A 24055-nucleotide genomic window follows, 5' to 3' on the forward strand; every position below is an offset into this window, starting at 1 on the left:
TTAAAAGCAGGGGAAGCACCAACATCTTGGAAGAAAGCTGTGGTGGCTGTGTTACCTAAAGATGGCAAAGACCCTTCAGAATCAGCTTCATATAGACCCATTTTAAATTTAAACCACAATTATAAATTGCTTATGTCTACACTATCCAAAAGAATGGCAAATGTGTTGCCAGAATTGATAAATTGATAGATATGGATCAGTGTGATTTTGTGGTGGGGGGATGGGATGCAAATATATGACAATATTAATACAATGATGAAGATCTACATGGAAGTAGAATGTAAGAAAATACCTCTGTTGTTGGTGGTGGGTCTTGATGGAGACGTATATTTGAAAGAATAAGCTGGAATTTTATGAGTAGGGCATTTGCATTCCTTGATATTAATTAGAAGGTTAAATGAAGGATCGGAGGAAAGAATTAAAGTGGGAGGATTGCTCTAAGATAAGCTGTGTTTGAACAGAGGAATCAGGCAGAGGTGTCCTCTTTCCCTTTTGTTATTTGCTATATATATTTAGAGATAATGGCAAAGAAAATAAGGGACTTGGAAATATAAGCATATAATTGGTACAGTAATTAAGAAATGTTGGCTTTATTTGCAGATGATATTATTTTGTACCTCATAATTTCAGAAAACGACACTGCAGTGTTGTTGAACATTATGAGACAGTGTCAAGACTATTTGGGATAAAAAAATTAATAAAGGTCAAACAAAGGCTGTAGCCATAAATTATGTACCCACACACAAACTGGTTCAGCAACACCCATAATTATGGGGACATGATAAGATGAAGTATTTAGGAGTATGGATTAAAAAGGCTTCTGTTATGGTAGCTAAGGATATATGGGAAGAGACTAAAAAGATAAAATGAAAATTAAGAAACTGGAAACTCTTCATGGATATGGATATGGAATGTAAGATACAAGCAGTGAAAATGTTTTTATTCCTTTTAGTCTTGTATATAGGCAAAGCAAACTTTAATCAAACTGAGGAGAAGTTACAGGCAATAATTAATAAAGAATTGAAGGACTTTATCTGGGAGGGAAAGAGGGCAAGAGTTAAGTATAAGTGGGTAAAAGTTGGGCATTCCAATAGAACAAGGTGGTTTAGGTTTACCTGATTTGAAGGGATATTTTAGAGCTACACAGATAAGGCTCATATACACAACACAAATAGAATGTTATAATTAAAAATGGAAAGGGATGAAAATGAAGCAAGGGGGGAGTTCAAGAAATACTGAGTGGGATTGTGGATGCAGATTCTTATGGAGAATAATAGCAACCATACAAAATATTATATTCATAACGTAGTAGAAAGTATTACAAGAACTATGTCAATAGGAGCTTGGAGAAAGTGATTTTTGCCAATAGGGATGACTGCAAGCAGGGGTACAGAAAATAGGGAAGACGGACTGAAATTTACTGGAGAAGCCCAGCAAAGGAGCTAAGATACTGGGAGCTAATAGCTGAAGCAGGAAAGGTAATATACATGGGATGAGGCCAAGAAGACATTTGGACTGCAGGTAGAAACTGCCTTCCCTGCCAGGGCTTGATCTCAGAGTATAGACAAAAAGAAAGTAATAGAGGAATTTTAAGGTAAAGACCTGCACTATGAGGGATTTCAACTGAAAAACCTGGACTGGTAGAGTTTTAGTTGAATCTAGAACAGAAGTAGCTGTTAAAGGGGATAATTAACACAGCATATAAACCACTGTATGACAACTATAAGAATCAATCAAAGGGGATTAGCAAAGATTGGGAAGACAGACTGGAAAAGCAGTTTACAAGAAAACAATGGGAAGACATATGTATGTCCCAAGTATGCAACCACGTCCAGAAGGTTTAGGATCTTAACTTGGAAATGTCTGCATAGATATTTGTATACCCCAAGCAAACTTCAAAGAATTTTTCCTCAGGTGGATAGCAAATATTAATAGTGTGATGGAGAAGAAACAGGTAACTGGGAACATATGTTCTGGGACTGTAATGAGTTTGCTGAATTTAAAAATTACCTGCAGAGTATTCTATCAGAAATATTGGGTGGCTCAATGGCTGTAAGTAAGGAAATCATTCTTTTGAGCTGGGATACAGGATCTGAATTGCCTAGACATAGTAAAGCCTTATTAAATTCAATTCTATTGGCTGTCAAAAAGCAATTACTAGAAATGGACATCAAAGTCTACACCAACTGTATTTCAGTTATTGAATACTATAAAAGAGACAAATAACTGGAAGAGGGATCTGTAGAAAAGGAAAGGAACAAATTACATAGTAGTAAATGGAAATCGCTGGAACAGCACATGCATAATAATGTTCAGGAAGAGTAGTAGTGAGGTTTAAGGGAGGCAGGAATTTAGATTTTTTTCTAATGTTGGCTGATGATAGCAAAGAAAACATATGTGATGTACATTGCATTTAAATGGAAAATGGTTTGTTTTCTTTTCTGTTAATGTATGTTTGCCTATGTCTTAAGTAATAATTTAATAAAGGCATTAAAAAAATAAAAGAGGTTGCACTGGTGTTTCACTGCAGGACTTGTTAAATGAGAAGACATATCATACGTATGTTCCAAATCTGGCCATGAGAAAGCAGCCAACATGTTTATTATTAAAGATGTAACCATGCTAGCATAAAGAGTTGCTTCGGTCAAAGCTGAGGGAGAAGGAATATTTATTAAAACTGGGCACAGCAGAGTGTTTGTGGAAAATGTCAACTGAATGTACACCAAGCAAAAGAGAAGCAAGTTTAGCCCTGCAATTAGGGAACACTGAGAGGCAGGTGTGAGACTCATGCTGCTGTATCCAAGCTCTTCAAAATATTTTTTTTCCTGGAGGATCCAAGACATTATTTAATGCAAACAGGGCAAGGAAGAAGTAAAATAAAAAGGTTATCTAACAAAGAGGGAAACAGCAAGCAGAATGGGATTTTGCTTCTCATTCTTTTGATAACAAAACCAACAGAGAGACTTTGCCAACAGAACACTTACCATTGTTTCAAAGGACAATGCCTGAGAGACAGAAGCAAGCTGACTAAAAGATTACGAGAACCTTCAACTGGAATCATGACTGGTGTTGGGAGACAGAGATGATCAGGAAGGCTAGTAACACTGTGAACGTAGTGAATAAATGAAAAGCCGTAAAGCATTATTTATAGGAATACACATGTGAAATGTGAATTTGCAGGAAGAAAGATTAGAATTTAGTTGACTATGTTAAACTAGTGGTTGAATTGCAAAAAATATACCTCACTTTTTGTCAATGATGTTTAGGAAGACACTGAATGTACTGAAGAAGTTACTGTAAATGAAACTGTTTTGTTATAATTAACATTTGTATAAAAAAATCATGATGTGAACTGCATATTATGTTGTAAAGCAGTTTGTATAGTGTGTAATTAGGGGTATTTTAAATATGAGGTGGGGGAAGCCTTATCAATGACTGCTGTACAAGTTAAAGATATTAAAGAAAGAAAGTATTTTTTCTTAATTGTAAGGTATCCCCGTTTTACACTCTAAGTAATAACGCCTGGACAGAAGCAGATAAAAACTAATATAATATGATCTTTAGTGGCTGGGAGATGTAAATACAGAATGATTGCATCATATAAAGACTTAAGGTAATAGTTTTCTCTTGTTTTTGCAGAAGTGGATGCTTAATGTCTTTGTTTAAGCTAAACATATTTTTTCAGCAAATAGCCTTAGCAAATGAGGTAAAACAATGAAAAAGTGGGAACTAGTAGACATCTTCTGCATTTGTGAAGTCAACAGGTACTTTTTTTCCCATTAGCCAATGCTTTCAGTAAGAGGCAAGAGGCTACAGGCACATGTGATTATTCATGAGGCCTGGACAGTGTGTTTTTAGTCAAACTTGCAAATAATTCTTTCTTGCATCTGCAAAGATATTAGCTGTTTTTTTTATTACTAACTGCTTTTACTTGGAGGACAGAAGTCTGCAAGTACTAGTAATTAATCAAGAGAGATCTGAGCACTGTTTGCCAAGTGAAATTTACAAGCTATAATGTAAGTAGCATTTAAACGAATATTGGCAAAAATATTAGTGAAAAATAAATGAAGGGTGAAACTGTGAGAAGTAAGACCTCATCTGGTGTATTCCTTAGCAAAGAGTTCAGCATCATGATGACAATGTGAAACATAGTCTCATGCAATTGTACTGCAACAGTGTGTTTTGACACAGAATGTTAACAAATCCTTCATCTAGTTAAGTCAATAATGAACATCATATATTCTTTCAGTGTCTGGTTATTCTTGGATGTTGTTCGTGTATTTTGTGTCGCACAGCAGTACATCTCGTGCCTTTAAACATCATACTTTGTAAACATGAAAACTCATCATAGTATGAAAAGTACACTCTAATGGCTGCATGTCCCACATTAACGTTACCTGGTTAGCCATCTCTTGTATCAATCCTTAGCCCTTTCGGGTTGTCAGCTGACACAGGAAACTGAAATAATTCACAGAAGTTTCAAATGTTTCTGTTGTAATTCTTTCCATTTATTTATTTTTGCTTGTTAACTTGGTAGGTGGGCTAGACAGTGGACACGTTTCAGCCATGACCCAGGTACATGAGCAAAATGTTTATAGCAATCTGACATGCATCTGAGATCAGCATAAAGCAGCACACAGCATAACAGACTGCTATATTGTAAAACAAAACAAAACAAAGTAGTACTTCATAAAGCCTGTATATGCTCATTAATGACAAAATCAGTAATGAATACTGTAGGAGAACCACTTTGATAAGGAGTAACAGACAGGAAGAATGAAGGTAAAATACAGCCAGCACTTGTAGACCAAAGCATTCTTTAGGAGCACTCATAACTCTCCACGGAATACAAGGAGATCCATCCCTTCACAGAAGTGTAATGCACTTCTCTTGAAGTAGTTAATCCACATTTAGAAGAGGGAACTAACACATTGTACTGGAAAAATAAAGACAGGGAGAAAAACATCTTAACATTAATGGAACATAACTGCATCAAATGTTTTCATAATGTCAAGAAGTAATGAACAGTAACCATTGTTTGAGTCATTACCAATATCCTGCTGATTGGTATATGTATATATTACCAAGAATTTGAGTCCACGTTTCCTCCTGCACTTAATATTTCTCGGCCTTCCTAGAAGGTGCCACAGAGGCCCCTGAATCCCTATGTCCTGGACCGACAAAACAGAGCCATACTACAGAAGTCCCTGAATCCCTATGTCCTGGCTAGAAGGACGGTGAGCTATTGAGGTGGCATACTAATGTAAATTTCCACTTGAGATGAAATGAGTGAAGACATCAAGGAGGGGAAATGCGACTCAGTCTGAACTGGCAAGCAGCGAGGTTGACATTGGTATCATTCCAGGAGTTGATGAATTAATCCAAAGTGCTCAAGGCTACAAGCCACTCTGACAAATGTTAAGACCAATAAAACTGTTTTCAGACTCATCCCACAGAACCCAACCACTAACATGAAGAAACTAGTTGACCCTAGGCTGATTGTCAAGGGCATTCACTTACACAACTTGAAGGGTTACACCAGAAGTGGCAGGACTGGCCTAGAAGAGGCCACAGCTGATACCAAGGCTGAAGAATTAAGCCCAGACTCCCGTGACACAGTCATTGCCAAGACAATGATGTTGACAGCATGGTCAGTATCAATAGCAATGATGCTGAAGTCTGCAGTTCCACTAAAGAGACAAAATTCAACAGCAAAATCCCAACAAGTACTGAAGTCAACAGCTGCAGATCCAGCATGGCCTCATAAAATAATGGAACTTTTGAATGGATAACTCTCAGAAACCATTATCACAGAAAGATGTCATATACCAAAAAGGGAAGAAGTTGAGGTATCCTCAGACCTGGACTTCTTCTGGATCAGACTTGGAGAATTATTGTCTGCATAATCTGAGCCAAGTCTATGAAACGTCCGTCTTCTTTTCCTGTCCCATTCCTCATATTTAGACATATCAGAAAGAGAAGAGTCCTTAGGACATCAGCAGTATGATGTCAAGTAAGAGCTCAAGGTCAAGGCTTTATGGGAGTGATTGGTGAGCTGCAATGCTAATCTTTTATTCATATCTGGAATACTAGAAAGTTTGAAGACAGCACAGCTACCACAACCTTCCTTAAAATTTGCTTCCCTAAGCAAACAATACAAACAATACATTTGCCCTGAGGCAGAATTTTTTCTGCATTTACACTTCTTAAACCTCTTTTGTATCTACACTCAAAATAGATACAGAATAAAGAAAATACATAGCTGCAGCAAACAACCAGAAAACCACAAGTGGCAACTATGGCTAACAAAACCTAGAACAAAAAAGTGAAAATAGCTTCCAATTTTAAGCTAGAGCAACTGTCCAAGTCAGAAAAAAGTCAAATAAAGGCAGAAACTGTACCACAAAATTGATTCAACACAGATGTGTTGGAGGTGAAAATGCCTTAGAGAAGAGAAGGGAAGGGAAGTCAGACAAACTCTATGCAAAACTGAATAAATAAGGAACAGACTGACCTAAAAACTGCAGTATAAAAAGTATAAGTGTTTGTGACCAAGAGTACAGCTCAAGAAAGAAGAGGTAAGTATTTGTAGGCTGGGGCTATTTTAGAGAGACTATTGTTGTAAAGTGTGGCAAAATAAATCTGCAGAGGGTTCTTCCTGATGGGCCTGTAGCAGGAAAACTTTCAGCTGCCAGAACATAGTCCTAGAGACATGTAAGATCCAGGGTTGTCTTGGCTATAGTGAGCTTCCTTAACCAGTGATCTGTGGTCAGCATTTTGAATAGGGAACGCCTGCCTCCTAACTGGTGGAAAAGAAAGAAGGTATTCATAACTGGGAGGCATCCTGTTGACTAGGAAGAGGTCCATTAAACCTGCTCATCCACCTCAGTGCCTACTGCTTCTCTACTGGCCATTATCAAAATCCTTACTTTTTTCACAATATGGAGTATGAGTCTAAGGCAGTATCCACTGCTTAGAGGGATGGTGCTGTTGTTATTTCTGGAGGAAGGAATGAAAGAGCCATTTAATTCTGGGACTTTTTACCCTTGTATTCAAATCTTTGGAAAACTTCCAAAGATGGAGGTTCAAAAATGAAAATGCTTACCCAAGGACACAACAAACAGCTGCCACGTCCTTCGGCACAGGGCTGTACTGTTAGCCATACATGCCATCTCATTGCTGCCTCAGTGAATGGCAACCTTAGTACAGATGTTATGGGTATCGAAGCCAAATATAACAGTACACATACTCAGTACTAAACGCCACCAGTAACAATTTTGAAAAGCACTGTTTAAGGATATTATTTGGTACCTCCCTGTCCATATCCTTGATGTCTCACTTTGGTAAAGCAGCATGCACTTCTGACAATTAATTACACACACCTAGAGTAGCTGTGGTATACACTTCCTCTCAACATACCCATATCATGACTGTCTTTATTCTTAGGCAAAGTGGTAATAGTTGGCATTGGTTTTAACCTTTTGGTTATATCTAGCAAACTGAGAGCAGGTCTGACCGCTGGGGTCTTGTACAAGCACTTGAATTTGTCTTTAACTTGCTAAACATTGACATGCTTCCAAGGCACCAGTGGTTGAGATGTTTTAATGAGGCACTCTCAAAGGTGTCCTCAAAGGCTATTATGACTACAGGAGTCACCTTAGTCTTGGACTCTTCTGCCCCTGCATAATCAAAGCAGCATCTGACAGAAAAACATGAGACTCTCACTCCTCATCCAAAATGTTCCCAAATTAAATTTAAAGTTCTCTAAAGAATGCTTCCTCTGGCAAGAAAAACTATGAGACAAAGACTTGGCATCATAACCAAATGGTGTATGGATTGTAAGCTAGAATAGAGCTCATGTCAGAGTCCTCTCCTTTTAAATGGATGGGCTACTCCAGAAGGAGAAAGTACACCCAGTGGTGTTGGGGGCACATGAATTCTCTGTCTGGTCTCAACATATTCTAAAGCAGCCACTTAGAACCAGAGGTTGAGGAGGCAAAGGCAGCCATCATCACAACTGATAACTGCAGGAACTGGGTCCATCTAGTGAATGTGTGAACCCCTGCTCATTTAGGCTTTGGTCTGACAGAGATAAGACAGTTTCTACACCAGGATCTGTAGGTTTATGAGCAAAAAAAGCAGAAAAGTAGTTGTGCCACACAACATAAATGTAGATGTTCATGTAGACCAATGTTACAGTACTGATTCTTTGCTCTTCCTGCCATGCAGAAGCTCTTGAGCTCCCAAATTTCTGGAGTCTTTGCATCATCCCTAGCCAATGAATGTCAGAGGATGGACATCAGGGTATAAGAAGGGTTTCCATCAGTGCCATTTTCAGGTCTTTCCAAACAGTGAACAAGCAGTCTGATACCCTTGGGCAACATGACCTCTCCGGTTGTCTGAGTTTGACAGTATATGTGAGAGATATTAGAAGGAAGAAAGGGGATGATAGTGAAGCAAGGAGCTGTCTTCAGGAATATCCTCTCCTCCTTGTTCCCCGTACTACTCAGGGGTGTTGGAGGTTGGGAGTTTGTACTGCAACTTTGATCTACTCGAACATCTACAATTATGGTATGTGTGACACAACTGTACTATATTCTTCATAGTCAGTGTTACAGTACTGATTCTTGGGAGGAATACCAAAACTACCTGTTGGGTAGCAGGTAATTTGCTGGCTCCTAAGAAATAACGTTTTGCAGGATGGCAGTAGAAAACCCTGCTCTAGCTCTGGAGTCGATGCCTAAATGGTAATGTTTTATAAAAGTGTGCACTGACTTCCAAGTGGCAGCTTTTAGGATGGGCTGGGTGGGCACTCCTTTGAGGAAGGAAGCCATAGTTTCCCTGTGCCTGGTAGAATGGCCTTTGACATGACCAGGTAGAGGTTTTCTATGGTGAGTGTAAGAGAACTTAATGCAACTGGCTATCCATTTGGATATGTTTGTTTTGAGACAGGTCTTCCCTCTTTTCCCTTTGTGAAAGCCACCAACAATTGCTCCACTCTGTTTGGAAGTACCTGATTTGTCCATGTACATCCAGGGAATAAAGGATTTGATCCACTTTGTTCTGCGGATTTGGAAAGAAAACTGACAAATGGATAGCCTGGTTTAGAGAAACTTGGGTCTATATCATGAAATCGAACTTCCAAAATGTCGAACACCATAAGTTTGAACTTGGAAGATCGAATTCGGATAACACTAAAACGTCAAAACAGCAAATTTTTTCCCAGGGAAAAAATTCACTGTTCCGAAAAACACACACACAACACAATCACACCAAACACCTTCAAAACCTACTCTAAACCTAACATACACCACTATCTATGCACTATCCTTAACCCAGCCCTAACCCTAAAGTCCGTCACTATCGCACACTTACCTGACCCACACCCTAACCCTAAAGTCCGTCACTATCGCACACTTACCTGACCTGCACCCTAACCCTAAAGTCCGTCACTATCGCACACTTACCTAACCCACGCCCTGACCCTGAAGTTCATCACTACCCGTTCGTACACTTACCTTGACCCGGTCCAAAAATGTCGAAGCCGCAGAAACGGCCAACTGAATTATTCGGGTTTCCGCGGCTTCGACATTCCCAACTTTCGAACTACCAAGTTCAACCTTCCGGTATTCGGCATTCTTAACGTTCGATTTCGCGATAGGAACCCAAGTAACTTCGATGCCGTCTTTGTCATGAAAGACAGATTAGTTCTAAGGGTTACCCTCTATCCCTATGAAAGACAGTGAAAGGTTCTTTAAACATGAGGACCTGTAGCTCTGAAACCCTCCTTGTTGAGACAATAGCTATTAGTAATGTGATCTTCCAAGTGAGCAACTTTAGATGGGCAGGAGCTGCTGGCTCAGAGGGAGGAAAGGTGACTTTTTCTAGCACAAAGCTGAGATCCCAGGTAGGAACCATGTTCCTTCTGGGTGGTCTGAAGTGAATGATCTCTTTTAAAAATAGCTTCCTGTGGGGGTGAAAGCAAATAGGAGGGGAATAGGGCAGGCAAGTAATATGGCTGATGCATGTACCTTAATACTGGAGTAGGAAAGACCCTAGTTAAACAGATCTGAAAGGTATTCCAGGACTGAATTAATGTCTGTCTGAGGAGGGATTTTGTTCTTGTTGTGGCACTAGATGGAAATTCCATTTTGCTAGGTATTATTTTCTGGTGGTGGGTTTCCTTGTCTCTTTCAGGATGGTTAGCACTTCACTGTTATAGCCGACATTTTTTGGTGACAAAATCCAATCCACCAGGCTGTCAGTTTGAGTGCAGCCAGGTGAGGATGGAATACTGAGCCCTTGGCCTGGCTGGGGAGATGCATTTCCTGTGCGAGACAGTGGAGTCTCTCTCTGCTGAGGTTCAAGGAGAGGGAGAACCAGTGTTGTCTCAGCCAAGAGGAGGCAATAAGAATCATGCTTGGTCTGCCAACCTGATTTTATCAGGCTCCTGGAAATCAGAGGGGAAGGCAGAAAGACATACAGAAACAGGTTGGTCCCACTGAATGAGAACATGTTTTCTCCATGTCTGTGCCTGTTGGGTTCTGGAGCAGAATGCTGAAGTTGCCTGTTTTGATGAGAGGCAAAAAGATCTATTGAGGGAATTACCACTGCAAGGTTAAATCCATGGAAGTCTCCCTCTGCAGCACCCACTTGTTGGGTTCTAGAAGATCCCGGGTTAAAAAATCTGCCAGGGTATTGTTCTGTCCTGGAATGTGGGATGTTATAAATGCCAGTTTCAGGTTTTATGCTAACAGCCAAATCTTCACTGTGAGACTGCAAAAGGGATTGAAAAGGGTGTCTCTTTGCTTATGTATCACATCACTGTGGTGCTGCCTGTCCAAATCTGCAAGATCCCTGGGGGTAAGCACTGCAGAAAGGTTTTTATGACCAGGTAAACAGCTAACAACTCTTTTTGCACTACATATGATTTCCTCTTAACTGGGGTCAAGATGCCTTGCACCTTCATGGGGTACAGCTAAACGGGTCTATATGACAGTATTGAATGGACTAAATAGCGAATGCTATTTAGTCGGTCCGATACTGTCAAAATGGCAAAATAGCAAAGTCACGGGGCATCGAATTTTTTCCCAGGGAAAAAATTCAGTGGGCCGTCTTTGGGACTTTGCCATTTCCTCCACTATGGTGAGATCTCAAAGTTGGTATATTTAAGTGGGGGGGGGGGGGGGGGGCAAAACACCCCATTTAAATTTGTGCTTAAGTTTTTTTTTTGTTTTTTTTTTTTTGCGGAGCAGCACATTTTTTCCCTGGGAAAAAAATTGCTTTTCCGTTTGTTCAATATTTTATTTAGATATTATCGGTACAATGAAATGAAGTGTTCGCTATTTTCATTGTACAATAATGTAATATAGACGCAAGCAAACTAGGCTATGTCTGAACTATTTGTGGTGATGGTCTTGTCTACCTCTCGCAGAGAGTAATTTACATCTGGATCATGTAGGATGGTGTTTTTCCACCATAGCAGCTCCTTTTTAAGCATGGAAGGGGTTGAGAATGCTGTTCCCAAGAATTCTTTAAGAACCACTGAGTTTTCTCATGTGTAGCTTTCCAAGGGGAATCACGAGAATGCAGCATATCCTATAACCTAAGATCCTCAGAAATTTGTTTGCTGAAATTTGTTTTGGCAGCAAGCTGGTCAAGTAGTTTGTCATGTAAAATATTTTGACTTGGGGAAGGAAGGCTTTTGATTGCACAGCATCCATGAGGGCACCCAGAGAGGAAATCCTTGTTATGACTTGTGGAGGTTTAGGGTGACAGCTGCCTTTTGGAAGCAGTCTATAATGATCTGCAAGGCATACAGAGTCGCTGTTGTGGATTTCCCCCTGAATGAAGACGGTCATCCAGCTAGGGGTAAATATGAGCCACTATGGTTCGGCAAAGTTGGTGCAACAAAATGCAGGTATCTCCTGTTACGGTTTGCAATATGGAAGTGCAGGTAAGCATACTTTAGGTCTTGAGTAACCACGTAGGCATCCTGGAAGACCATCAGAAGCAATTTCTGTAAAGTTAGTATTTTTAATTTTGGTACATAAAGGAACTCATTTAACCCAGACAGGTCCAAGACAGGCCTCCAGATGCCTTCTTTTCTCTCCTTGAACAGAAGGCTTTTCCCTCCTGACCAGGAGGAACAGGCTGAATGAACCCTTCTTGTAGTAGTTCCAACAGGACTGGTGGTAAGAGACTCTTTTACTCTTTTGGGATCTTGACATGTCTAGGAAAGGGAGGATTTATCTTTACTGAATGTAGTATAACCCCTTTCTATCACATGAACGACCCACAGGTCTTTGGTTATGAGCTTTCACTAATGTAGGAAGGAGGACAGTCTTCCTGCCGAAGAGTTGGAGGGGAGGGTGGGTAAGGGTTGTGGAGTCAGTAGGTAAGGATAGTCACAGTTGGTCCCTGTGATGCATGGGCTCCTTAGAGCTCTCTAGTCTTTGTGTTTACTCAGGCTGCCATCTCCTAGATTGTCTTGTTGTCTTAGCAAAGGGATGCCTCCCCTTTTCATGGCTTGGAGGGGAAGGCCATGGTTTGGAAGGGTAGTTTCTATTTTACCTTGGTGTGGGTAGTTTCTATTTTACCTTGGTGTGGGTGACAGGTAGAATTCCTTCACCATCTTTATTTGCCTTTGTTTTTTGTCCAGCTTCTCAGTAACCTTTTCAGCTGGGGGTCCGAATAGGAATTCTTTCGCGGGGCATCTGGTAAATCAGCCTTGACCTGGACCGACAGAGGTTGAGTCCTCAGCCATGTATGACTGTGAGTGACTAAGCCTGTTGTAGCTGGTCTGCATGATGCATCCAATGCCTCATACCCACATTTTAGAAGTGGCTGGAGACCTATATGATGCATCCAATGCATCATACCCACATTTTAGGAGTGCCTGGAGACCTATATGATGCATCCAATCCATCATACCCACATTTTAGGAGTGGCTGGAGACCTATATGATGCATCCAATGCATCATACCCACATTTCAGGAGTGGCTGGAGACCTATATGATGCATGCAATCCATCATACATACATTTTAGGAGTGGCTGGAGACCTATATGATGCATCCAGTGCATCATACCCACATTTTAAGGAGTGGCTGGAGGCTTAGAAAACTGCTCTTGCTATCTGATGGATTTCCTTATACAAAGTTATATCAAGCAGCAGTTTCTGCCTTAGTAATAATTTGGTTTTGTAGGGATTCCAGGTACTTCAACATATGAAACTGGCAATTAAGTGCCCTCATAGAAAGGGTAGCAGGGGTATAAGCTTTTTTTCCAAATATTTCTACCAGTCTACTTTTCTTGTCATTGGGCAGGGAATGTCTAGTTGCCTCCTTAGACATCCCTTTAGTGAGTCAGCTTTAGGAGTCTTGTACAGGTACTTGTGAGAGACAAACACTCTATAAACCCTGTCAGGATTCATGGATGCAGGTGGGAGAGAACCAAGGAGCAAAGATACGTCTTCAAAGACATCATCAAGCACCACATGCACTGGGGGATAGTTAGTGGTCTGGGAGATGGAAAACTCAGAGGTCCCTATAATGGGACTGAGCCTGTGAGAATTGTTTGTGTTCTCAACTGAAAGCCTCTTGAATTTTATGAAGGGTAACCTGAAAGACAGGACCTCTGGGGGAGAGGCAGAAGAGATAGTATCATGAGTCTGAATCAGGATAAGGTTGGGTGGTAGATGTTCACAGTAGGACAACTGCTAATCATTTTTACAGCCTGTGAAATCAGATTCTTCTTGAAAAGCTATATCCATATGTTTTTTTAGAGCAGGAGGCTTCAGGGACAGTGGTCCAAGTGTGGCTGGGCTCCCTGAATTTTATTATGGTCATGAACTACTGGGCTATTTTCAAGAGGTCTTGGGCTTCAACCTGAGTTGGAGTGGCAGAGGGCTGAGGAGAATACAGAAGGCTGATGCTTCTCTTTGGTTCAGGTGTCCATTTTGTAAGAGTAACCTGAGGATATGGTCACATGACCGTGACCTTGGACTGGGGTTCCATGGCTGAGGAAGTTGAGATGTTTCCCTCAAAACCTGCAACGTCGAAAGCTGTTGCCTGCGGAGCAACCACAGACCTGACTGATGCTGATGTTGTGGAAGAGGTAAACAGAAGGCCTGGAAGTTGACTTGGTATAAGGGCCGAAGCTTTGGAGATATCTTCATGGTCTTTTTTCTTGTATTTTTTGTCTTCTTGTTTTTTTATCTACGATGCTGGCTGAAGTTGAGGTTTGCAAAGCTGCAGAAGAAACCAAAATCAAGGAATCCATATGAGCGGCTAGAACTTTAGTCCTGAGTTTAAGGATCTTCACTCAGAAATTAACACAATCTGGACAATTAGAGATGTGCTGAGTCCCCAAACAAAACCGACACAAGGAGTGAAAATCTTTATGCTGGATTTGCTTCACACACTTCAAGCAATTAACATTTTTAAACATTAAATTAGAAGAAGAAAATCCCCAACAGGGGACTTATTTGACTGGTAGATAGGAGAAACTTTGGAAAAATGAGCTGATGGATGGACTGCAAGCATTCTGCACACATGAAGCGCATCAGACTGCACAGCTAAAAAGAAATTAAGATGGTGCCAGGGGACACCCTTCTTATACCCAACATTCAGATGTCAGTCCTTGAATGTCCATCGGCTAGGGATGATGCAAGGACTCTTGAAACCGAGCCACTTGTGGGCTTCTGTATGGTAGGAAGACCAACAAATCAGTATGCAAAACTGATAACGAAGAACATCAAATGAGAGAAATTTCTCACTCTGTGAAGGGCTCATTGGCCAGATATGCACACTCAGGAACCAGCATCCAGCTATGACATTGCATTCAATTCTTGAGATGCCTGGATAGATTGAAACACCTGCATTTTGCTGTCAGCCTCTGAAAAGGCAAAGGCAAACATGGACACACCTATAAGAAGACATCAGTGCCAAGAACTGATAGGCAAGTTGCCTGCAGAAATTTTCAAGCTCATTTTGTCTTTGTCTACAGCTTGAACACTGTAGTTTTGTAAACTCAATAATATTTTGAAGGTTATTTTTCACTTTATAAAGAGACATTTTGAGTACGATCTGTTGGGGTTTATGACCTGACTCCACTATGATTGCCTGACCATATAACTAAACGTCTAACAACCAAAACTAAGGTGAGCATTTCTTTTAATTTGAGCTATTTGATTACCAATCAGAGCCCTTGACACAAAAGCTACAAGTCTATCTTCCTGCAGTGACACTGCTCCAAGATGTTGTTGGCTGGCATACAGTTGAAATGTAACTGGTTTTGACACATCATAGAACCTCAAAGAAGATGTCTAAGTAAGTACTCTTTTAGCATCCTAAAACATTTTTCTTGTTTTTGTTAAAACAATGCAACATCATAATCTTGTAGTTTCCTAAGTTACACTATTATAGCTGACAATTTGGAATGAACATGGAAATGTGTTGCATTACATCAGGGAATCACATAAAGAGATGATTTGCCATGGAGGTTCTGCAAATTCATCATTGTGCTTATCCTATCAGAGTCTGAAGTGAGATCGTCTGAAGTCAAAATATGCCCCATTAACTAGGAATAAATAAATCTGAAACTTATTTCAGTTTAGTTTCTTGACTTTCTCCCTCAGTTTATTCAGCAACTTGTCAAGTTGTAGATCAAGCTCCTGTTTGGCAGCTTCTCACTCTACAAGATCATCGATTAGGCTGATAATGACTCCAAGTCTTCAATCATTTCATCTACTGCTCTGTGAAACACGTCTGGAGCGGGGTATGAACTGGGGTGACCAGCTGCGGGAGGACTGATGCTTGGCAGCATGGATAAAAAATTGCAAGCAGCAGCCTAATAAGTTCATCTAGTAATAAAAAATGTTAACTTACATCTTTAAAGATGTGTTGATGTGGCACTCTCACCACCACTCTGAGAGTATTGTCATCTTTCTGTGTTGAAGAGCTTACAGCATCCATGGGTGACATATCTAAATAAAATGAAATCAAAGAAAATCATACTGTAATACCTACACAGCTATAAAACAATGGAATATGTTCATTGTTATAAAAGGAAAAAAATGAAAATACAGCTGTGTTGGGAACTTACCATAACTGTAGATGTTCAAGTGCTTTCACTTTTGCAGCTCTCATCTGTGGGATATTTTCCAAATGGAAGTCCAAAGGTTGACCCAGCTTCCAGAATTGTACCTTTCCCCAAGCAGTTTTGGTTAACTCTCTCTCGCTTAGACAACTGGGTGCTCATCATACCAGAGTGGCACTAGCCAACACAATCTTCAGGCATTTCTTGCCCTGGTTGGGCCAGAGGCTACCCCCAAGCTCCAGAGTATGAGTGGAATAAGTGAGGATAATCCCCCCCGACAAGCAGGTCCAGCCCAAAGGCTCCCATTCACCATCTCTAGGATGCAGGGAAAGACTAAGGAGTGAGGGATACCTGGTATGAAAATTAGAGGGAGGGGGTAAGTAAGAAAATGGGACCCACTCCGATCCACTGATATCAGAGAAGTAGAAATAGACAGGAAGCAGGGTAGGAATACGGACTGCAGCAGTGAATGTACTTGAACATCTACAAACATTTTACATTTCTAATACAACTGTACCATGTTCATTGTACTATTCATTGCTGCAGTCCTAATCTGAGTGATGAATTTCACAACATTAAACTACGGTCTATGCTAAATCATTGAATGCTTAAAAAAGCAAAAGATGATTTATCGAACCCATGTAAACGAAAGCTTACAATCTCGAACGCTTAGGACAACAATTTTTTCCAAGGGAAAAAAATCGCTGTTCCACAAAACATAACAAAAAAAATTGTCAAATATTACATAAAGTGGGGGGCTTCACCCCCCACCCCCCCCTACTTAAATATGCCAACTTTGAGATTGCACTACAGTCACAAAAACAACAAAGTAATGGAAGCAGCCAAGCAATTTCTTTCCCAGAGAAAGAATTTGCTTATATGCCATTTTGTTATTTTGCCTTTTCGTGCTTTCAAGTTCAATCAAGGTGCATTCGAAAGAATGCGTCTCTGATCATTTAACAGGAACCCTTAAACTAGTGGGGTGCCTGGCTCAGGTGGGATCCTCTAGGAGACCAGACCTTGTAGAAAGGCAGAGGCAAGCCTTGAGTAGACCCTGGATGTAACTGTAAGATTATAGTGTTCTGAAGAGGTGTGGACTGAGGGCCAAGTAGCCGTTTCTAAAATGGACTGGACACTGGCATACTGAGGAAGGCTGTTGTGGCTACTTTTGTCCTAGTAAAATGTGTGTTTACATGGCCTAATACAAGTTTTCCATAGGCAGGGCAGCCGCAGCATATTTAGTGTGCATTGCCTGTAGCAAATGCCACAAAAAGTTGCTCCAGTGTTCTGAGATTTTTGTTTTGTGCAAGTAAAATTTCAGTTATTCATACATCTAAGGCTTCCACAGTTCTTCCTTCCTTGTTCTGTCTTAGGAAAACACACAGGTAGATAGAAGGTTCTCTGACACATCAGAAATTTTCAGTGTTTGCTGCCTGGGCTTAAGAAAACTCATGAGATCCTGGGGCAGTTGGAAAAGCTGCTGATAAGAAGCCTACTAGGTGAAAGGGACTGGGGATATACTGGGTCCTAGCTGAAGCAAGCCTGACATCATTTTACCCTTCAGTGCTGTGTGGATCAAATGTTCTTGGTAAACTAACCTGTGGGCTTTGGCTCATGGGCATATCACCAAGACCTCAGCATGGCTGTCACTCTTATGTGCATTAAGACATTGAGGCTTGGATGTTCATTTAAGTAGTTTATTATATACAAGTATGATGGATGGTAGGAACATTAAACTTAAATGAACTATCTAACTGACTGACTACATACTTGCATGCTCACACTCTGGCTGCTCACTCACAATGACACTCTAGCTTGCACATGCTCATTACTTACATGCATGTGCTGACTCACTGGAAAGCTTCTTAAAGGTGTATCACACACACTCTGATCTACAATGGCCTGACATAATACTTTAAGAAAAAGAAAGAACACTGTCCTCATCCTCACTAATAACAGACCGAGTGCCAGAGCATTCCGGAAGGCTTTAGAACTGAACAATATTTGGTATGTTGGGTCTCAGAAGACACGTTAGCAGCTGACACCCATGGCAGGCCAGAGGCCTTAGCTAAAATGGGATTGTGAAGCCAGTGGGCTGTAAAACTGCCTAACTGAGATTGGTGTGGCTGGATCTAGGAAAACCAATGACACCTGATGGACTGTCTTCTGTTTCTTATCACTTTTTATGTCTCTTTTTCAGAATGCTGCTTATAGGATCATGGCCAATGTAATCTTTGCAGAATGCTGCCGCATGTGCTCTCTTTTTTAAGTTGTGAACTCAAGGAGAAATTTTCCTATTGCCCTCAGGGTGAACCTGGCACAAAGTGGGCACACTTCCAAATCATGCCTCCGGTTGATGCAAAAATTTTGTGGGATTTGCTACCCACAATTAATCAAGTTAATTTTCTAAACAACTAATTCTAATTTAGAATTACACTGTGAGACATTCGAAAATACTGTCAAAACAGCTACAAAAAGGCCAAAAGAAAATGCTGTGTGGTACGTATCATCACCCAAAAGCAAGCCAAATGATGCACTGACAACACTCATTGTTCATGTGACTGTACTATAACTGCAGCAGGATCTGACACCTCTCATATTTCACCAGTATCCTTGTGTCTAAGGGAAGGGAGTCAGCCAAAGCCCCTGGTGGGGAAGGTTCAGCTCTGGAAGTTGGGACAAGCTTCAGGCCAAATGCTGGCAGGATACTCCACAGATAAGGAACGCAAAATGAACAGCATGAATAAAATCAAGGATTGTACACATGGTCTACACCTGTGACACTGATGATGTACTCCATTTATATGCCAGTTTAAACACAAGACTGCTACACTTTTCACCTGCTAGGACTGCACCAACATCACCAGTTTACCTGCCTTGTCTGAGCTGATGACAATGCAAAAAGATGCATCACAATAAGGTTAGAGTGGGATGCCTGTCAGCAGGTGTACATGAGTAGCTCAAGTCAGTGCTAATAATATGCAATGGTCCTGTATGTACAGAAAGAACGGTAATGCCTCTTCTTTTATATGCTCTTGTAATATATGCCTATGTACAGCTGTATAAAAGCCTTGCCAATGATCAAATATATTGTGTGAAAATACAATACACAGCTAAAACTCAACTATGGTATAAATTTCAAATGTCTGCTTCTAAGTACCCATGTGTTCTGTAACCAATACCTCATCTCCTTTAGGCACCCATTTATCATCAGTGATCTGTTACCATGGTAATAAAAAGCTATCAAAGAAATCAAAAAAGTGTTGGAATGGATCCCAGGAGCAGATTACGTATGTGAATAATATAACTACCATTTTGAACTTGGGTCCATTTTCAGGAAGTGGCATTACAATATTCAGCTGTAGGATCTGAACACATGTAATGAATACATATAAATAAGCATGGGAACTGTATTAAGCAAGCATTAATTTAAGCATAATTGGTTTTCTAAGTAATACAGCTGTATTCATTTACAGTTTGCTTTGCTGCTCCAAGAACACTACAATTAATATAACAAAGCATTGTGACAAGCACTCCTATGGAGTTCTTAGCATCAAAATTTGTTCAGATTTAGTTTTAGGTAAGCAAAACACATCTTTCATAAATAACCCTTGGTTTGTGTATGAATAATCCTTTTCCATAATTACAATATAGTTGTGTGAGCATACATAGCATAGCAATAGATACTAAGATAAAAAAATCTCTGTTGTAGTTTCATTCATTAAACTTTATCTGCTTTGCACCATTCTAAAAAGAATACTCAAGGTGCATTAGAAAAATAACTAATTATGCATAAATAACCCTTTTTAGGTTCCCTCAAAAACTTATCTAATTAGATAAGTCATTACATGTACAGCTATCAAGCTTCCATCTTCAAATTGTAGAACACTACCTCTCATAATATGTTACAAACAGCAAAATGTGGAACACTTACTAACAATACTAACAAGTTAGACTAGGAAGTTAACAGAATGGTTAACATACATTACTTTATACTTACAAAAATGATGAATTAATATTATTCAGTATTATATGTTGGTGAAGGGAACAGAGGGGATGAGGAAGTGATGGGTAGGTATGGTGTTAAGCAAAGGAATGCAGAAGGTCAGATGGTAGTGTAGTTTGTAAAAAGGATGGACATGGCTGTGGTGAATACGTATTTTAACAAGAGGGAGGAGCATAGGGTGACATACACAAGTGGAGGAATATGCACACAGGTGGACTATATCTTATGTAGAAGGGCCAAGCCTGAAGGAGATTGGAGACTATAAAGTGGTGGCGTGGAAAGTGTAGTTAGGCAGCATGGGATGGTGGTTTGTAGGATGACATTGGTGATCAAGAAGAGGAAGAGGAGAGTTGGAAAGGATCAAATGGTGGAAACTGAAAAAGGGTAATTGTGAGGTAGAGTTCATGGAAGAGTTAAGACAGGCACTGGATGTCAGTGAAGAATTACCGAATAGCTGGCTAACTACAGCAGAGCTAGTAAGGGAGATGGCTAGAAAGGTGCTCGGTGTGACATCTCGAAGGAGGACAAGGAGACCTGGTGGTGGAATGAGGAAGTACAGGAGAGTACACAGAGAAAGAGGTTGGCGAAGAAGTGGGATTGTCAGAAAGATGAAGAAAGTAGACAGGAGTATAAGGAGGTGAGATGCATGGCAAAGAGAGAGGTGGTGAAGGCTAAGGATAAGGCGTATGAAGAGTTGTATGAAAGGGTGGGCACTAAAGAGGGAGAAAAGGACCTGTACCGATTGGCTAGACAGAGGGACCGAGCTAGTAAAGATGTGCAGCAGGTAAGGGTGATAAAGGATAATGAGGGAAATGTACTCACAAGCGAGGAGAGTGTGTTGAGCAGATGGAAAGAGTATTTGAGGGGCTGATGAATGAAGAGAATGAGAGGGAAAGAAGGTTGGATGATGTGCGGATAGTGAATCATGAAGTGCAGTGGATTAGCAAGGAGGAAGTATGGATAGCTATGAAGAGGATGAAGAATGGAAAGGCTGTTGGTCCAGATGACATACCTGTGGAAGCATAGAGGTGTTTAGGTGAAATGGCAATGGAGTTTTTAACTAGATTGCTTAATGAAATCTTGGAAAGTGAAAGAATGCCTGAGGAATGGAGAAAAAGTGTTTCAGTACCCTTTTTTTAAGAATAAGGGTGATGTGCAGAGCTGTAGTAACTACAGAGGGATTAAATTGATCAGTCACAGCATGAAGCTATGGGAAAGAGTAGTGGAAGCTAGGTTAAGAAGGGAGGTGATGATTAGTGATCAGCAGTATGGTTTCATGCCAGGAAAGAGCACTACAGATGCGATGTTTGCTCTGAGAGTGTTGATGGAGAAGTACAGAGAAGGTCAGAAGGAGTTGCATTGTGTCTTTGTGGACTTAGAGAAAGCATACGACAGGGTGCCTAGAGAGGAGTTGTAGCATTGTAAGAGAAAGTCGGGAGTGTCAGAAAAGTATATAAGAGTGATACAGGATATGTATGAGGGTAGTGTGACAGCAGTGAGGTCTGCAGTGGGAGTGACAGACTTGTTTAAGGTGGAAGTAGGATTACATCAAGGATCAGCTCTGACCCCTTTCTTATTTGCAATGGTAGAATAGCAATAACCAAACGGTCAACTACCGTCAGCTATGTTTATATAAGCTAGCGAGAGAAGCACGGCACGGACTACAATAACACTTCAAATTACTTTAATAGTAATGAACATATTTAAATAAAAACGAACAACTGAGTTAAGCACTTTCATCTGCTACAATGCAGACTTCATCAGAACAGTTACAATGCATCAGTACACTCCATTTAAAAACTATTTGGCGCCAAAATGCGCTTCTCTATTTAAAGTGCAAGTGCCTACATTGTTCTTATATAAACCCTTTTAAAAAATTAATAGCCTTCGCTCAATATGTTTCAATACATAAATAATTGACAATGTTTGATAATAAATATAATACATTTAGATGATCTAAATTCATAAATAAGCATATAATAAAACTATTAATAAAAACTGCTTAAACATGCTACCATAATCAATACATACTAAATAAGAATTAATTAAGTATAAAAAATGTATTAAAAATGAATTTTAACAATCATATACTATTGCAGTTTGTACTATATTATCCACAACTATTTACATAAACTGTGGTGTATGTATATAATTATTTCAGCTCCAGAAATGGTTTTATAGATATATAATCATTTAACCCGGGTTCCCTGGTTGCATCAGTACGAATTTGCCAAACTGTCTACCTTTTACTTAATAATGCTTTAAAATTACCCCCCCCGGGTACTAGGATATACCTGATCAATAATAGAAAATTTAAAACTATGTGCTTCATTTTGTTTTTTATGTGCCTATAAAGTGCATTCTTAGTGTCTTCTGTCCTTATTTTGTATAAATGGTCATATATACGTTTACGGAACTGCCTCTCCGTTTTTCCTATATAAAACGCAGGACATATTTCACATTTTGCCAAATAAATAATATTTCTCGTGTTGCAATTCCCCCTCTTAAATTTTATATATGTCTTGTTTATGTCATCCAACCTATATCCTTCCCTTTGGTTGATGACAAAGCACTGGTTACAAGACCCACATCTCCTAGTTGGTCCATTCTTATTAATATTCAATATGTCACCAGACCCATGCTGTAGGTATTTATTAATATTCTTACCCATCTTATGTACGAAGCAAGGTCTCAAACCCACAATAATTTTTACCTCGTCATCAACAATTAATGAATTCCAATGTCTTATAATAATATTTTTAATTTCATTAATAAATGGGGAATACATCAAAACACATACTCTATTAAATGAATTAGCATCCATATTGTCCTTATTCACATTAATATTACTATTTTCTCTACCCAAATAGGGGGATGCTTTTTACCCCACTCATTCTGAACATACTTGGATACATCTTCTAATAACCATCTGGGATAACCCCTATTGGCAAACATAGAGGTGATGAATACCAACTCCTTTTCCATCACCTCAAAATTTGACGACATTCGTGCCACCCTAATGCATTGCTCTTTAAAAATATTCTTCGATATATGCTTAGGATGGTTGCTGGAATATTCTAAATATCCATTAGAGAATGTATCTTTACGATAAATGTCAGACTGAAATCCATTCTTAGTATGTCTTATGTATGTATCCAAGCAAGCTATCCCTTCCATACTAATATTATATGTAAATTTACAAAACACACTTGTCTGATTAATATATTCAATGAACTCTTTTATAGCCTCTCCTGGTCCATTCCATAAGATAAACATATCGTCCAGGAATCTACTATAAGAAGATATATATTTATAATACTCACTCTTAAATAGATATTTATTTTCCCACTCCAACATAACCAAATTTGCAAAAATGGGGGCACATGAGGCCCCCATTGCAACACCTCTAGTCTGTTTGTAGTATTCCCCTTCAAAATATATGAAATTATTATCTAACACAATACCCATCATATCAGTAATAAGATTAATACGATCCCAACTCAAATTAGAGTATTTTCTGAGGCTACAACAAAAATCATCCAATCCTTGATCTCTAGGAATACTTGAAAATAAATCCACCACATCAATAGTAATATAGGTTAGTTTTTCTTCCCAGATTTGTGGTGTTAAGTAGGATAAAAACATCCACGAATCCTTTACCAAATGCGGAATGTTGTTATAGATTGGTTTGATCCATCTATCTATAACCACTCCAATGTGAAATGTTTATGATCTACTACCTGATATGATGGGTCTAAATGGTGGCTTAACTATATTCTTATGTACCTTGAGATACCTACAATAGTAGCCAAAGTGGGAAAATCAACTTTTATATAATTATATATATCTTCAGATATTCTTTGATCTATAAAATATTCATTTAAGGCTAAATCAATCTTCTTATAGCTTATGCTAATCTCATTCAAGGACGTGATGCCATAATTACCTGA

General features: G+C 39.6%; 1 protein-coding gene across 3 annotated transcripts in view; it reads right to left on the reverse strand.

The window, feature by feature from the left end:
• Positions 1-24055, reverse strand: part of NAV1 (neuron navigator 1) — a 2383470-nt gene that overhangs the window by 323406 nt on the left and 2036009 nt on the right. For all 3 annotated transcript variants that reach the window (XM_044076515.1, XM_044076516.1, XM_044076517.1), the window contains one exon: positions 15889-15986. In XM_044076515.1, coding sequence (XP_043932450.1) covers positions 15889-15986 — 98 coding nt within the window. The remainder of the gene's footprint in view (positions 1-15888; positions 15987-24055) is intronic.

The sequence above is a fragment of the Protopterus annectens genome, chromosome 7.part0 (genome assembly GCF_019279795.1).
Source record: "Protopterus annectens isolate FY-2018-M chromosome 7.part0, PAN1.0, whole genome shotgun sequence".
NCBI lineage: Eukaryota > Metazoa > Chordata > Ceratodontiformes > Protopteridae > Protopterus > Protopterus annectens.